Genomic DNA, 18,145 nt, shown 5'->3' with positions numbered 1-18,145 from the left:
GGGCGTTTTAGGGATTCAGAGGATTCCTCCTCTTCTTTTTCTCCTTGCGCACTTGTGAGCTGTAGGGCAGAGAGAAGGAGAGGAAGCGGTTTGAGACGCGCCCTCGCAGCAGCTGATACGACCGGAAAATCCACAGCGACGAACATCCTGCAGGGGGCGCATGCGCCCTGCGCGACCGGACGTGACCTCATCAGCGGGACTTGTGGGAGGGGAGAAGGGAACGACTGTGAAAATGGCGTCTCCGAAGACTCTACCGAAAGATGCACAGGTAGCTTCCCCTCCAAAACACCGTCCTACCCGCGCTCAGCCCCGGGTTTCTCTCATTTAAAGCACTGACGAGCGGCCGGGCGCGTTTAGGGATGCACTAATGAGCGAAAGCCGAAATGTTGAGGTTAATGAGGCTGCGCGCGCTTCCCTGACAGACAGACAGGCAGACGGACAGACAGACAGGCTTCCAGGCTGCCGCTCCGTGTGAACCGAGAGTTAGCGCTACTCTAGTCAGCCCAGGCTGCTCGGTGGTCGCTGTGAGTCCACATTAGACAACTTTACATTAAAGGCAAAGCGGGCAGACCAGTCCAGGCGACACCAGCGAGACGCGTCTCTGCTGACCAATAACTCAACTTCGTTTTTCTTTCATTCGAGTTTCTTTTCATGCGTTTGCATTTCCACCCTGCTTCATACTCTGTTTCTCTTAAATCAAGGTTATGATTCAGATTTTGAAAGACATGGGAATCACGGAGTACGAGCCCAGAGTCATCAACCAAATGCTGGAATTCACGTACAGTAAGTTATTAAAGCTTTTATTTCTGAAGGCTTATTGCACGAACTCCACCTTTTTCTCCAGAATCCCTGCGCAGTTGAGTTGTTAAGATGTAAACAAAGCCATTCGGAGTGTTTTGCTGCGAGTTCTGGCGAAACTTTCTGAGTCAGAACTACACAGTGGTGGTGATAGGAACCAGATGTCTGAAACGTGTGATGTCTCCAAAACCCTGATGCCTGAGACATTGTTTTACAGTACTTTGGCTTAAAACGTGTATATTTAAGTATACACAGGGCAGAGATGTACTTACAGGGTGTTTTGCAGCAAATTAGTTTCTTTTCCAGCTATTTTACTGTTCTCAACATTACACACAAAAACATAGTGTAGTTTAACTAATCGGTTTGGGCAGCAAAATAAATGGCTGTTCTTGCATTGTGGGCACCAGAAGCCCTTGGTTCCCATCATCTTGACTGTAAAGACACTACAGTTTCACATTAACTCTCTCTGACTAATTTCTTTGTTTATGTCTTAACAGTTCAGTCGATTTTTGAATTGTGTAATTCCCTTATTACAACAATGAAGTTTGAAGTGAAATGGGTCCGTTTGCTTACTGCTCTGTTACTGTCTTGTAGGATATGTCACAACCATAATCGAAGATGCCAAAATTTATGCCACCCATGCTAAGAAGTCCAGTGTTGATGCAGATGACATAAGGTTGGCTATCCAGTGTAGGATGGATCAGTCATTCACGTCTCCACCACCAAGAGATGTGAGTCATTCTTTAATATGTTATTATTGTGCCAGCAGTCCAGCATTTCTTCTGTACTGAAGGGTATTAATAGGGTCTTTGTTCTGCCTTCGCACCAGTAACAGCCTCTACCCTTCTAGGAAGGCTTGACACTCACTATATGTTGAAAGGCTGTGAGAATTTGATTGCATTCAGCCACAAGAGCATTAGTGAGGTCGGGTGCTGATGTTGGATGATTATTTCTGGGTCCCAAATGCCTCTCCAAATCCAACAGTGGGATGATACTCCATCACTCCAAACACTACAGTTCCACAGCTCCACAATCTAAAGTTTGGGGGTCCCCTCTTTATGACCCTCTAGCTGATACTTGACATTGATCATCATGTGCGACAGCTTCAGAGCATCTTATTTTATTGCCAGTGCTTTTCTATGGGGACCATGCAATTGAACACCATTGTCAGCAATAGGTACACCTTAAAGTACACTAATGTTCACTAATTTGAAGGAGTGTCTACAAACCTTTGGGTATATAGTAAGAGTACTGCAACAATATATAGCAGAATTCATTCTTGATAAAGCAGTGTCTTCTTTCTTTTAGTTTCTGCTGGAGGTTGCCAGGCAGAAGAATCAAACACCTCTGCCCTTGATTAAGCCCTATGCAGGACCACGGCTTCCACCAGATCGTTACTGTTTAACTGCACCAAACTACAGACTCAAGTCTCTGCAGAAAAAGGTATGTCTGTTTTAAAATATAGACTCCACATACAAGTGTTGGTCCTGTCAGATTTTTTTGGTGAGCAGCACGGTTTGACACAATCTAAATGCTAAGAGTAGTGCAGTGTTTTCCATTCATAGGCTAAATTTATGTGCCTTGTAATGTATCCAATTCTCAGTTTTTTCATTTTGTTCCATTTTAGCAAATTCCAAAGTGAAAATATTTACATTTGAAATAAATAAGTAAATAAGAAATAAGTGATACTTTATTAATCCCACAAACGGGGAAATACCACCTCTGCATTTAACCCATACGTGAAGTGAAACACCACATACACACTAGTGAATAGACACACACACTAGGGGGCAGTGAACAGACTTGCCCGGAGCGGTGGGCAGCCCAATCCATGGCGCCCGGGGAGCAATTGGGGGTTGGATGTCTTGTTCAAGGATACCTCAGTCATGTGCTGTCAGCCCTGGGGATTGAACTGACAACCTTCCGGTCACAGGGCCAGTTCCCTAACCTCCAGCTCACGACTGCCCCCAATTTTTTAATTAAAAGTGTGAAGCATCACTATTTTTCCTAAACATTCACTTTAACCAAGTCTATGAGATGATTCGCATCTAAAAACAAAAACCTGGGAGGTTTAACATTTAGTTACTTGATGTCTTATTCAAATAGCCAAAAAGTAAGAAAATGCTATGATGAGGTATAATATCTATACATCTATATATTTCAGTACCCATGCAATTTCAGTACCTTCCTCCACCCCAATGATGCCTTGCTTGTTTTTTTCTTTTGTATATCGTGTTCTCTAAAATAATACTTTAAATATCTTCATGTGACTTAAAATACAGTTCCTTAAACCAGTGTTTGTTGCCACTCATGGGCTGGAGGTCAGGGAACCAGCCTCGTGACTGGAAGGTTGCCGGTTCGATCCCCAGAGCCGACAGCACATGACTGAGGTGTCCTTGAGCAAAACACCTAACCCCTGACTGCTGCCCACCGCTCCGGGCAAGTGTGCTAACTGCCCCCTAGTGTGTGTGTGTGCGCACTAGTGCGTATGTGGTGTTTCACTTCACGGATGGGTTAAATGCAGAGGTGGAATTTCCCCATTGTGGGACTAATAAGGGTCTCTTAATAACTTGTATTATACTTGTCAAGTTAAGTGTGATTATGGCAGTCGTTATGAAAATATTTATTGTTTTTGTAATGGATTATGTCACAGTGTACATTTAAATAAAAATAAACATTGGTTTCATAGTTTGTAATAATATTTTTAAACATGGCACCACTGTTTTTTTTGTCTGTTCCAACTTACAGCCTCAAACAAACTAAATGTTCTGATGCATTTACTGTATCACAAAACTGTTGTAAGGTATTTTGGTCTTATTTGTTTGCCATATTGCTCACTGATAGCAGTTACCAGACTACGTGCTTATGTATACAATATGGGTATAACAATGCATCATATCACAAAACTGCAAAACTGGGACAAAGTACCAATGCATTGTGTCGCATGGACACTAGTAACAAGTGTTTTCAGATATGTCAGGATAAAGCCATGCATTTGACTTCAAGAAATCTCATAGACACCTGTGTCTTAGCCCAAGAACTGTGCATCGTTAATCTAGTATCATGTTTTTACATTTGTACATGTGCAAACAGCCAGATAACCAAAAGAGCCGGCCTGAGATCAGTAAAGCACAACAAAGCCATTATGTTCAATTTGAAACCATAAAACCCCCAAATAAATATTTGCCAGTGGATTCTTTGAATTTTACATCATGTCCTCTCCTTTGGTCTTTATTGGTGGGCTGCAAAGCAGCTTAAGAGCTAAAGCACACACGTTGAGAGAAAATTGCACAGTTCAGTTAGTTTTATTTGTAGCATGGTTCTGATCTATTGTCTGGTGTTGTCGCGTAGGTGTCCTCATCTGCGGGTAGAATAACAGTGCCGCGGCTCAGTGTGGGGGCAGTTTCCAGTCGGCCAAGCACGCCAACACTTGGTGAGTTCTCCTGGGCATTCTGATAATGGAATAAGCCCAAGTGCACGGCAGTGTACTGCTTACTGTTACAAAAGTTGAGTCATGCTTCTCTCTTCAGCAGTCAGAGTTGTAAAGGTGTGCTGTTTCCTTCTTTAGGAAAGATATTATATAGAAAGATTCATAAAACTAGTGCGTAAAGTAGGGGTGCATAGTCGTAATCAAGTACTTGGTTACCGGTTCCAGGCCCCAGCGTTTGAAAACTGAAATCATTCGTCAAAAAGTATTAGTCAGAAAAGCCACCACGTTTGTACACCGGCCGGAATAATACAAATACTCGAGTATTTGTCCTTTATGTTGTTTTGTTTTTCTTTTTACTGTTTAGAAGCATCATCCTTTATTACACTATACAAGTGTAGTCTGAACTATAATACAATTCATCAGAAAAACCCTTAAGGTAGAAAAGTTATTGTTTATTTGGAAAACATAAAAAATGAATGAATTAAAAGTGATTGTTTAAGGCATCATAATTTCATCCCAAGCCACGTCACCTCAGCTCTAAGTGCAATAAACGGCACCAATTTCCAGATGGTCATAGAAGCTTAAAGAACAAAAATATAGTTGTAGAAAAACTTGAAGTCATTGGATGAGAAAAATGCTCCCTGCACTGTTTGCATTAAGAGTGCGTGACCAAGGAGGGAGGACAAGTTTCATGAATTTCAAACAAATAAGTAATGAATCTCATCCAACTGTTCAGTGCACACTGCCTCCAGCTCTGCTTTGTCACGTAACAACTTCAGGCTGGAATCGCAGCTTTTCTCCTTTTCTTTATCATTAAACAGTTTTAGCAGGTTTAGATCTTGACTGACACAAATAACAGAATACCTTAAGTTTTTACCGCTGTATTAGTGAAGTCTCCTTCCATACAGTTATTACAGTGCAGGAGCTGCAGGGCAACAAGATCATAGTATGTTAATTATTATTTTAAATATTGTGTAGGCCGATGTGAAATAGACTCGGCACTTAGGTACTCCTTGGAAAACAGCAATCGGTAAAGTGCTATTTGGGCCAGCACTAGTTTTATGTGTCAATACGGAATAAAGCTCTTGATGTATGTTCCGTGTTATTAATAAACAGGTTTTGATTTTTTTCCCCAGCTCTCATTTTGTTTGTTTTTCTGTTTTTGTTTTTCCCAGGTACCCCTGCTGTGCAGACAATGGGCAGTAAAGTGGGAACGCCTGTGTCACTGACAGGCCAGCGCTTCACTGTCCAGATCCCCTCCTCGCAGGCTCCGTCTGTCAAGACCGGTCAGTGCCAGTTTAAATACTAATGGGCAACGTCATGACTGCATTTTATGTGATGTGAAAACTGAAGAACCTTTGTACAAGTAATGTAACATTTGTCATATTCACAGCTACCCCAAGTACTCCAGGTGCAGTCCAGAACGTCCTCATCAACCCCTCTCTCATTGGCTCCAAGAACATCCTCATTACAACCAACATGGTGTCTCAGAACTCGTCCAGCGACTCAGGCTCTCTGAAAAGAAAGCACGAAGACGACGACGACTATGATGCTTTATGACCCTGTGTATAAGTTGTATCAATAGTCTAGATGCCCATCGCTAGATAAGCTTGTAAATATATGATAATCCTTTTGAGTTTTGCTTGGTCAGCGCCATCACTTTGTTTTTGATTCTACCAGTAATAGCAGGATTTTGACCATTTATTGCTAACTTTTGTACGTAAAAATAAAATGTAGCTGCTAAACCCATTTTATTTTGTTGCTCAGATGATTTTGTTGCTCATGATTTGCAGAATGATTGTTAATACCTTAAAGAAATAAAAACTTGGAGCCATTTCAGATGACTAGACACATTATGGCTATAAATTGATTGATTCAATGCAGTAGTTGATCAATAGGGGGAGATAGACTTAAATAATTTTAAGTTAAAAAGGTGAACCTTCATGCAGTTATTTCTGGACCTGTACATTTATAGGATTTTAATTAGGACCGCAAAGCTGTATCCTGTTTATATCAGGTATGAAGGATGGTGTTTATAATGGGCTGAATATTAGGCCAGACAATATTAGCCAGACATAACTGTTGTTCTTTCTCTCCTTCGGGGCTAATGCTCACATCTGGGATGTTTTTGATCAATATCCAGATCTTTCTGATAAGTATGAGGGAAATATATTGAAACATCTCTGACATTCCTGATATCCTTATGATGTAATTGGAAATACCCCTTAAAAGTTAAAGCGAAAAGGCAAAACTGTACTGCATTAAGACTTTCTTACATTGGTGTGCTAACATGGGGGGGGTGAAGGTAAATGCTCAGTACTGTATAGATACTTTAACAGAATCAATACCCATATGAAAATATTAATATTGAACCTTAAGGGACATTTAGGCCAAAATAAAAAAAAAAAATCACTAAGTCTGTTTTGAACAACTACTTGTCTCCTATAGTGGTGCTGCACTAATCTCTGGAGTGAGATTTCCTGGTTGAAAGACCAGGAAGACCCCCTTTCTGTAGATGTACCTTGAAGGTGAAAGTAAAAGCGAAAGATTGAAAGACTACACGTGACTGAGGATGCTCGTTGTCAGGCTGTTTGGAACTTGTTTCACTAACTGGCCATTTCAACTGCGTTATTTCCTTTAACAGATCATTTTAACAGCCACCTGAGGTGCCGTCCTAGTGCCACAGGTGTGTTTATTAGCCTGGGACCACGGCTAAGAATCTGCTGAGGGCTGTAGGAGATTCCCCGTTGGTTCAATTATTTATTTGTGTAATGCATGCTGGGTACTCTAGTGAGGGGAAAACATAAAATTGGCATAAAATCACAAATTCTGTCTAACTGAAGACACAGCAACAGGTGCTGCTGTAGACCACAGACACCATGAATGCTACCTCAGAGCTGAATCCTTTACTGTGTCTTTGGTCCTGGAAATGTGAACAAGTGATTGTAGGAAACAGGTGTGTAGAACATAGGAAATACTTCTGCCCTTGGCCTCTGCTTCTCAGACTCATAAGACGGAGTGAATGCTCTGTGATGATCATGTTAGATTTGCAATTTTTATTATATATTGATCATGTGATAACAGGTTTTAAGTTGAGGAATTTAACCTTATAACATGGAATTTGTGAGTTGGACCAATCAGAAGCACCAAACACCCAAACTACTGTGTACATGAAAACATAAGAACAACTAATGTCAGTCTGGTACAATATGTTCAGTGTTCAAGCCTCAAGGCAGGAAAAGTGTATATGCGTGTGTTCTCGGCCAAAAAAAAAACAGGCCTGAACCTCAGTTTATAGAAAGTTTAAATCACAATACTGGTAAAAAATCGTTGCCCAAATAGGATCAGGTCCAGAAATAAGGCTTAAAACTGAAGTTATGTAAAATGGGGTGTTAAGGTTAACAGAGATTAGTTCAGATCTAAAAGAAAATTAGCGGCCTGTCCCTAAATAAATACTGACTTTATGTGCTGAGGACCCTCTCAGCCCGTGTCTTTTCTCCTACAGCGTTACTGCAGTAAACCCACTCCTCTGAGCTGGACTGCAGACCGTCCTGCTGGGCTGCTCTCCCTCCGTGTGGTGAACTCAGTCACGCTGGTCTATTCACTTCCACTCGCTCACTTACTACAAGTCCCATGCGTGTAAATACCCAGCCATTGCATAAGGGGCTCGATTCGCCTCCTCATTGGCTGACACAGCTGTCAATCACAGCGTTTGCAGCCAATGGCCTCGCTCTCCTCTCTCAAACAGAGGCGGCCATGTTGTATCCGCGGGTGTGTGTATGTACTACGTGCTGCCGGTGTGAGTATGTGTGAGACCGAGCGCCCCAGACTAGACGTGGCTCGAACATACGCGCTCTAAACCTTCGCCATGAGCCGTCCGTCCTCAGCGGGTGGTGCGGGCGGAGGACTGGGAGCCGGTAAGGCAGGAGGAGGGAATAAACACGGCGGTTCCGGAGGAGGAGGAGGTGGTGGAGGAGCGGCAGCCGCCGCTGCTGCAGCCGCTGCGGCCGCGGCGGCGGCGGCAGCAGCGGCGGCGGCGGCTGCAGCGGGGGTTTCGGGCTCGGTCTCTGGCTCCAGTTCCGTGCCCGCGGCCGCCGTGGCCTTGCCCACCTCCGCCGCCGCAGCCGCGGCTCTGCCCGGACAGTCAGCCGAGCTGACTGCGCTGTTCGAGTGTCCGGTGTGTTTCGACTACGTGCTGCCGCCGATCCTGCAGTGCCAGGCCGGGCATCTGGTGTGTAACCAGTGTCGCCAGAAGCTGAGCTGCTGCCCGACGTGCCGGGGCCCTCTGACACCCAGCATCAGGAACCTGGCGATGGAAAAAGTCGCCTCCACGCTGCCTTTCCCATGTAAGGTAAGAGGAGAGAGGAGGAGAGCTCGGGCGAGGAGCCTGTCAGTCAGTGACGGTTAGCTTAGCGGAGTTACTGCAGGAGGCAAAGCGAAAGTTCAGCAGACTTTCAGCCGCGCTGGCTTCGCTTACTTCCCCCTCAGACCGTGAACTGACGAACGTGTTCAACACATCGGCGCAGTCTTTCTGTCTTTCCTTCTGTCTTTGCTTCCTTCCTTTATCTTTCTGTCTTATCTCACTCTCTTACTGGTTTGAGCGAACTGATCTGGGAGCAGTTGAGGAGGAAGTGTGTGTCCATTAGCTGAAGTTCAGGCTACAGGTGTTTGCATGTCTGACAGTGGGATGCTCTGACGTGGAGAAACCTGTTCTGTACCAGTTTGACACCACTTGTTATGTATTTACACCAGTCCTGAAGGCCGGTGTTCCCTCCTACTCCAGTTTGTATGTTTAAAGAGCTTCTAGGCTCCAGAAAGTTTGTTGCTTTTTTGCGTGTGCAGAGTTTGATGTGGGATGTAAACGCTGTTAAAGTCTTTTAAGTTATGCCGCCTCGACTCTCCGCTCCATAGGTATGCTTTGAATACGTTGTTCTAGTGACGTCATAAAAACCAACGCATGTACATGTCCACCCATTCAGCCCACAGCAGATTAGCCCCGCCCTTACACGCTGAGGCTATAAGGACTGTTTTGACTTGTGCCCAATGTAAATCTCCACTATTCGGCCCAGGGGCATCCAGTCTTTTGGACTTTGGACCTCCGTTCTCTGACGTAAGTTGAAGTGCACAACGTCAGGCATATAAAAAGTGGCAGTAAGTTGGCACCTCACCTAAGACCATTTTCAGGGTTGGTATGTTGGAAGACCTTTTATTTGTCTAAAATATTTTGAGCCATTGTTTAGTAGTTTTTATAAATTCTCGTTTTGTTTGTGATCATATGTGCTTAGCTATGAATTTTCCACAAGCACAGTCTGCTGAAGTCTGAAGCTTACAGTCTAGATCAATTACTGAATTCAGCAGGCCCCTGACCCTTTCTTGGTGGCGAGTATGTTAAATCCTCATGTGTGCATTTCAGAAGAGGACCAGAGATTTAAACTGGGCCCTGGACTGCCCAGACATTCAGACTGTTTACATCTATCAGCCTTAAAGGCACAGAAACAAACCAGCCTGATAGGGCTGAACTGTTTGCGGAAAATATCTAATTGCGATTTTCCTGATTGATATTGCGACTGCAATTAAATTACGATTGTTCTCTAAGATATATGCTTTAGGCCTGGTTTGTTCAGAATATCCACCTGTTCTGGCTTGATTCTTGACCCTTGAATGTAATGTGCTAAATTGTCAGTAAGTTGTGGTTGTGATGTCACAACACATGGAGGTTTGCCTCAATTGGTCTAACTTACCTACAGGGACTTCACAAGCTCTGTTTTATTAGGTTCAGTTTTCTATTCTTAAAACGAAAGACTGGGCTTTTGATAACACAGGCTTTAAATAAAAAAAAAATGCAGCTCTTGTGATTTCAAAAATTGCCCTCTCTTAAATTGCATTTTTAAAGCTAAAAATAATTACTCCCTCAGCCCTACAGCCCTGTTGCAAATGTCCAAACAACTCATTTGAAATGCAGCCGCGACAGTTGCAAGCATCTCAACTTTGTGGGTCAAGTTTCATAAAGCAGCCCATTAAAATGCAAATAATGTTTCACATGATCCTGCTAAATACCATATTCAAACAATGTTTCACTGGATTAATAGGCAAACAAATAAGTAAACAAGACTGTTTACTTGGGAAAGTCGGAAGGATAGGATAGGTTGGAAGGAGGAGTTAGGGATGAGGATTCCAAAGTGAGCCAACTATCTCATCACTGGCTGTCCTTACACATTCACCCGCACCATTTAAGCCAATTAAAGTCTTCAGTTACGGATTTAGGATCTGTGTATCAGCATCATCTCCTGGTTTATATTCACAAAGCCCCTTATTGTAGGTTTATAAGTGACTTGAGGTTGCTGATAAAACCAGGCCTTTCTGAATATAAGTATCCTGATCAGTGATGAGGTAGGTTTATTGGAGGTCAGCAGGTTGTCAGGCATTTATCAAAGTTCTAGCCAGAGGTGCTAGATTAAAAAAATTCCTCTAGTTTTAGAGATGGCATAAGTTAGGTTTTCGTTTAGCCCAGTTTCATTATACTGTACTCTACCAAATGACATTGTACACAGTGTTCTGACTTTTCTCGCACCAAGTGCCCAAACTGCATGGCTTTAATTCATTCAGTCATGCAGATGACATTCCTCCTTTGTAACTGTACTGTAGCATTTTTGGAGTTACATCATCAGTACATTAAAGTTGTATCCTTGTTGCGTTGCTTTCTGGGCTCTGAAAGCTGATCACTGCTTGTCCTATGGATAGTGTTTCCTTCCTCTGTAGTGCTGTAATTGGGGCATGTAGTCTAATGTTTGGGGGAAGAAAAGTGATGTTCATTGTGGTCCCATCCATGGACTGGACATTTATGTTTGACTTTTACAAGAAAGTATTTGGCTTACATTTGTCAGCTGTGCTGATACTTGATGCCCATGACTAACTGAATTAAGTATATAATTGGCTCAAGACTTCTTGCAGCCAATAGCTGAAAGCACTGTTGTAAAAAACAAGGGGGCTTTCTGGGAACAGTCATGTGCCTCCACTCAGCAAGTTATTTTAAGTGGAAGATCTCTATGACGGCAATTCTAATAATTGAGGTAGTACTAAAAAAGTCTTTCTCTTTTTCAGAAACCTGAGTTTCGGTTTTTGGCAGCAAGTAACATTCTGAGGAAGGGATAAGAGCAGATGAGTTCTGTGTTGTATTTTACAGATAAACTTGGTGTGGAAATGAAAAGTCAGCTAAATGTAGAATTGGCAGAAAATGTATTCATTGTAATCTACTGCTGACTGGCTTTCCTCTTGCACATGTTGATTGGTTATGTAATATGTTGAAGATCAGTGACCTTTGGTTGTACCAGAGATACGTGAGCATTTTTCCACAGAATCAGAGTGCCATCCTCACTCCTCATGGTTTTGTCTGTCGTTGGAGGTACTGTGTTGATAGTCTAGGTTGACATACTTGTATCTGTGCCTCACAGCTATGTTTATTCAGTTTGAGCAGTATCAAATGAGCAGTCATTTGATGTGGCCCGCAAGAGCTTCAAAGATCTGATTGACTGCAATCTAGTGGCTTAATGCCATCGCTTCACGGGTAACATAATCGGCATGAATTGTGGGAAATGGAGTTTATGGTCAATGCATGCTTTTAGACTTAATTATTAATTATTCCGCCACTAATTCTAGAGTGTGCTTTGACCTTAAACTACATTTCCCACTATTCATGCCGATTATGTTACCTGTGAAGGGACGGCATTAAGCCACTAGATTACAGTGTATACTCTTTGATGTGATTTTTTTCAACAAGTGGAATTAAGAAATAGTTACAAATATTGATCCTAAAACGTCCAGGAAAAGAAAAATTGATGCTGATGGAAGACGTTTCAAGAGAGATGGGAAGGCGAATACATGTTTGTGCTTCAAGGAGAAAATACTGGTATGTCTTTTGTGTTATGAGGCGGTGGCAGTTGTCAAGGAGTACAATTTACGTCGGCACTTTGATACCAAACACGGAGCTAAGTATGCCAAAGTTGGCCTTCAAGAAAAGCAACAAATTGTACAAGAATTAAAAGGCAAACTGCGATCGCAGCAGAATATGTTCACAAGAGCTGCGGCCCAAAACCGCGCAGCTGTGAAAGCTAGCTTTATTGTAGCTGAAGAAAACACTCGCGCGTCTAAGTCTTTTTCAGAGGGTGCGTTTTTGAAGCAGTGTTTGCTGAAGGTCTGTGAGCAGGTGTGTCCCGACCAGATACAGACATTTAAAAATGTCAGTTTATCAAGAAACACCATCGCGGACCGAATTAAGGAACTCGCAGGAAACCTGGCAACACAGCTGGCTGCAGAGACGTGCAACTTCATAACCTTTTCATTAGCGCTTCATGAAAGCACAGACGGCACGGATACAGCGCAGCTATCCATTTTCATTAGAGGCGTGAAGTCGGACCTCTCTGTCACTGAGGAGCTGTTGGATATAGCTGCCATGCATGGGACCACAACGGGACGGGACATTTTTGATGCGGTGGAGAAGTCCTTAAGTAAAAGTGCATTGCCCTGGGAAAAGTTGGTTGGATTAACCACAGACGGCGCACCTGCAATGTGTGGAGGAAAATCGGGCTTGGTTGGACTAATGAAAGAGAAAATGCAGAAAAGTAACTGTACATTTGGTTACATGTAGTTACATTTATACTGTCTTTCAGTTACATCTGGCCCTTTGAGGGCAACCATTATGCTGATGTGGCCCTCTGTGAAAATGAGTTTGACTCCCCTACTCTAGACACACATCTGCATGGTTCATTTGTTTTGTTTTGGTGGACTTTTCAGACATGCTAACTTACGTCATATCCATGGGCTAACAGCACACTTGTTGTTCATCAGACAATAGCCACGTTTACATGCAGCCTGATAATCCGTTAATAATCCGACTAATAGCTCAATCGGAATAGACTAATCTGATTGAGGCCATTCGGAGTACAATTTCTATCCGATTGAACGAGGTGGGTAAACCTCTAAATAATCCGTTAAATAGAAGAATAATATCCATGTAAACGCCTGAATCCAATTACACTCCAATTGGAAAGTAGCTCTGTAGAGGAGCCGGTGGGACGGACAGCCAGCTTCTGTGTCTCAGAGCACGACGTCTTCCTTTATAAGTGCATGCGAAGGACGTTTTTCTGAGTCTGACATCAGTTTAAAGCCATTAAAAACACAAGCGTGCCAACTGGAAACTCATCTCACGCCGACTGGACCTCACGTGATTTTCGCTGTCATGGTAACGTTCACTTTCAGCGCTGCTCCACACATGCGCGTCATTCTGCTTCGGATTACTTGTAGTCGGCATGTGAATGAAGATTTTCACCAGATTGTTGAGCAGAGTGAGAATAAACACCTCAGTCTGAATCTGTAATCCGATTGTATTCAGTCGGATTGGCAAAAATCTTTGCATGTAAACACAGCCACTGTTGACGAACGCACCTTTGTTGTTTACTTTGAGCATCACCTTCACGAGACGTTGGATTGGTTTCAAATGTCACACTTTCTCTTGGTTCTCCATGTTCAAGTTACGACATCACGTTTGGCCCTGTAAGACTAAGCACAGAGTTGGAGTACTTGGGTGCAGCATTCAACGAATTTTTTCCCCAACTTGGGAAAGAGTATACTGTTCGAAACAATTTTTTTGTTTTCCATGCGTGATCACAGGGGGGTCTTTTCAAAACACTCTGGTGTGGATGGGTCAGAATTGTCCCAAGATAAACAAGGGAATGCAATTTCTTTGCAGGCATTTGGAATCAGGCCTTGCGCTAGAATGGATTATCAACACACAATGCAATTGGCTAGATTTATCTCGGTGCACCACTGGATTACACCATTTTCCTGTAAAGAGGGGGTGTTTGGAAGTGAACGCAAATAAAAGCAATATTGAGTGCTGGTTCACAGAGCTGAATGTTAACGAGAACGCCAAAACATCAGTTTGCCTGAATGGACAAGTGACTTTCAACACTGTCTTGAATTACCATCTGATTTGCACCAGGCATTTGGGCATTCTTTAATATTGTACCTTGTTTGAGAATCATGGATTAACATTAATATAAACTAGGATTTAGAGGTGCCATCGCTCTGATATTTGGTATTAGTATCAGGCTGATATCAGGCAGGAAATACTGGTATATCAGATATTAGAAGGATTAAAAAATGGATCTGATTCTGTTACAAGCTTAGTCTGAAATAGGGCAGAATTGCTTGTAGTCTCGCAAAATGGTATCATAAGGTATCCTATGGTGGTTCACAGAGTAATGGAGAGTTTGAGTGGTTTTAGCTTGGTATGTTAAAATACAATATTTAATTTTTAAACTCAGTTTTATGGAAGGAAAATCGGATCAGGTATCAGCTGATACTCAAGGTTTTAGTACAGGTATTGGCAAGGAAAAAGTGCCATCAACAGATACTGCATTTTATGAGTACTACCCTGCACTAATTGAAGTGTTCAATTGCATTGTCAATGGATTTCTAGAATGAATGGTCTTATGGTAAGGTGAAGCTCTGTGGAGTAATATCATGTAATTGCAGATTTTGCTACATGTGCCCAAGAGTGAGATCCTGTTACATGAGGTGGGGCAGGTATGATTTGTCCTTAATTCTCATGAACCATGTTATATTCTTACATTACAGTGCACTTTAAGAATATGCCATATTGTCGCCAGTTTTTCTGATGACAATTTTCAGTACATTTTTTTTTTATTTAATTGTTAATAAACAACTCAAATTTAGGTAAATAATTAAAAAAATGGTTTGTACATTTATTTTTTAGTTATTGTCTAAGAACAATGTGAAGGTTGCATGCCTCGAAGACCTTCCTTTAATGTTTTAGAAAACAGTACAGAGACTGCTGCTTTACTTCAGACTAACAGATTGATGCAGTGTTTTAAATGATATAAAATATGGCAAAAATTATTTGGACACTTTACATTTAGATGATCTTGTTGCACACCCCATTCTAAGACTATGGGCGTTAATATAGAGTCGGCATCCCATTGTGGCTATAACCCCCTCCACTTTAGGATTCAGGAGCGTGTTTGAGGTCAGACACTGTTGTTCTTCAAGAAACCTTGGCTTGCAATCAAGATTCCAGTTAACTTCGCTGTTGGCGCTATATATTCTAGAAGTATTGTTCTCCTGGCATCTGCAAAGTGATGCATGATGATGAGGAAAAGAAGAAAAATAAAGGCTTCTAAAGCTGATTTTTGTAGAACCTCCAGTAGCGCCTTGTGACTCTGGACTAGGTTTGGGTCATCTGTAAAATACTTAGCACAATATTTTCTTGTTTACAAAAAAATTGGATTATTGATTATTTGTTCTTTGCAACAGTGAAAATCGTGCTAAATCAATAAATCCATAAAAGTTATGTTTCATGATGAAAAATGTTAACTTTTGTTTGTGGTCAGCCATGTTGTATGGTAAACAATAGAGTTTCCACTCTATTTTCATGGGAAACATTAGGCAATTTGTTTCTCTTGTCTTTTAATGACATTAACTTGCAAATGTGATTTACTCTGCATTATCCATGGATTTCTAGCACACAAGATTCACACTAACTGTAATAGTTGTACTTTCATATTTAACGTAGGAATAATGTGGTGATTGGATGCAATTGTGAGGATGAAGTTGTATAAATGTATGATAGGAAGTTCCTGGAGGAACTTTAACTTGCTTGATTTTTTTAAAGTCTTACATTAAAAGTAAAATATCTGTTTAAAAATAGGTTTTTAAAGATTTATTTGGTTGTACTAAGGTCTTTTCCTCTATATACCTACAAATGTGCCTCACTGGAAGCTGGTAAAATAACAATAATGGCACACATTTCATTTTGTATCTTTCGCACATAACTCTCACTATACATGTGTTTCATACAGAGGCCTATTCACCCACTGCAGTGATGTGCAAATCAATTGTCCTATTTTTATTTGAAAATAATACAAAGACAACAGATCAGATGTTGAGACTGAGGAATATTGTGTTTTTTTTTGTTGTTTTTTTTGATATATGCCTGCTTGAATTAAATTCTATGGTAAATGTGCTAGTGTGTATTTCACAACAGTTGTGTAATGCTAAAAATAAAAACACACATGGAACATCTCACAATTAATTAGGTCAATGGGAAACAAGTCAGCAACATGATTGGGTACAAAAAGAGTCTTTCAGGAGTAAAGATGATGATGGGTTCACCACTCTGAAAGACTGGGTGGGCAAATAGTGCAACAATTCAACAATAACATTTCTCAATGTGAAATAGCAGAGAACATGGGGATTTGATCATCTGTGGTACAGAATATCATAAAGATTTTCAGAGATTCCAGAGAAATCTTTGTACACAAAGGAGAGACCAAAATTAAAAATTGGCTAGCCTTAATGTTCAGGCTCATTGCATGGGGTCAGGAACATTTTCTGAAAGTGATTGATTGTGAGCACAGCTCATCGCTGCATCCACAACTACAAGTCAAAACTCCACCATGGCAAGAAGAAGCCAAATATAAATAGGATCCAGAAACGCCGCCTCCTTCTCTGAGCCTGAGCTCATATGAGTGTAAAAGTGTTCAGCATTAAGTGCACCATCACAATATACACCGGATTTTGAGCAACTTTTGAAACATTGATGACATCAAATGCAAAATAGTCACTTTTTTTCAAAAAACAAAATTTTCTCAATCTTATTTGATATGTGGTCTTGTACTCATTTCAGTTAAATATAGGGTATTTGTTGTTTTTATTATTATTATTATTATTATTATTATTAATGCATCATTGCTTTATATTGTTATTTATATTTCTCCCACTTCTTGGAAACTTCTTGGGTTGTAGACTGGAGAAACATCTTTTTTGGCACAATTTCTGTTATAAGCAGTATTTTTACTTTTCTTTTGTTTATGATTTTGTTTATGCCGAGACATGCAATTCAACAGTGCTAAATTGCTGCGAGTTTTGTCAATGTGTAGAACCTCACATTAAATAAAAGTATAAATAAATAAAGTGAAATTAGCACATTTTACATGTTCATTTAAAAAAAATCTTGGTCAGGATACCCAAAAATCTTGCACTGGGCTTAGCGCTGGACATACCATGACAAGAAACCTTTCACAGCTAATGGCCCTGGTTTTAGATACAGTCTAGGTGTGTAATAAACGACCAATGTGATGTACATATAGCCTGCATCAGGATTACCAGTTGCAATTTGTGAGACAAATTAAAATCAAAGAAAGTGTTTGTTATATGTAGCCGTTTAAGGCACTTGACTGTGTGAAACTATGTGAACTTGTGTGAAAATGTCCTCATCATTGAGGCTCCTATTGAAAGTAAATTCTTGACTGAATTGGCCCTCACAGTTTCTGACTGAAGTAGATGTTACACACAAGTTAAAAGGCTTAATGAAAAATCTCCTCTGATTGGGAATAAATGTCCGCATGCAGCTGGTACACAGACTGGTTAGAGGAAGTTTTGTGTGATTCAGTTTGTCAGTCATAGCTGAGTCCTTGTGTTTGGAAAGGCTGGCAGTAAGGGAGCAGTGCTTCAGAGCTGTCAGAGAGAGCTGCTGTCCTCGCGTGTTGCACAGGACTGGCAGCGGGCGCCTGTGGCCAGCTTGTGTATGTAACCAGATTAGACATGGATACGCTTTGGCCCCTCAGGCTTGACCGTTTATTTTGATGTGCCAGGCTATTTTGGGGCTCTGCTTGGAGTTTGTTGTTGCATGCCCTAATGTTGCTGTCCAAGCTGTTTGAGATTTGAAGCTAATTGGAGGATTTTAATGATCACACCCTCAGCCTCCCCAATCGCACTCCTTGAGAAGCTGTACTTGCTGCTTAGGCCGTCACTGATTAGGGCATTTAATTAAGACTGCACGTGTGCATGCATGGATTGCAGCCTGGAGTGCAATACTCCAGCACTTGTTTTGTGCACACA

At 41.5% G+C, this 18,145-nt stretch overlaps 2 protein-coding genes across 2 annotated transcripts in view; both read left to right on the top strand.

The window, feature by feature from the left end:
* Positions 1-57: 57 nt before the first annotated feature.
* taf9 (TAF9 RNA polymerase II, TATA box binding protein (TBP)-associated factor) lies at positions 58-6,077 on the top strand. Its single transcript, XM_017704314.2, has 7 exons — positions 58-268; positions 702-783; positions 1,393-1,529; positions 2,107-2,241; positions 4,150-4,231; positions 5,404-5,514; positions 5,622-6,077. Exons 1-7 carry the CDS (start codon positions 161-163, stop codon positions 5,786-5,788), a joined length of 822 nt encoding a protein of 273 aa, XP_017559803.1. The 5' UTR covers positions 58-160; the 3' UTR covers positions 5,789-6,077.
* Positions 6,078-7,948: 1,871 nt separating this feature from the next.
* The window catches only part of siah2l (seven in absentia homolog 2 (Drosophila)-like), a 34,434-nt gene continuing 24,237 nt past the window's right edge, over positions 7,949-18,145 (top strand). Inside the window, exon 1 of the mRNA XM_017704323.2 lies at positions 7,949-8,579. Within this exon, the coding sequence (XP_017559812.1) occupies positions 8,097-8,579 (483 nt within the window). The 5' untranslated portion in view covers positions 7,949-8,096. The remainder of the gene's footprint in view (positions 8,580-18,145) is intronic.

This window comes from Pygocentrus nattereri, chromosome 16 (assembly GCF_015220715.1).
Source record: "Pygocentrus nattereri isolate fPygNat1 chromosome 16, fPygNat1.pri, whole genome shotgun sequence".
NCBI classification, from domain to species: Eukaryota; Metazoa; Chordata; class Actinopteri; order Characiformes; family Serrasalmidae; genus Pygocentrus; species Pygocentrus nattereri.
This window is presented reverse-complemented; position numbering and strand designations above follow the sequence as displayed.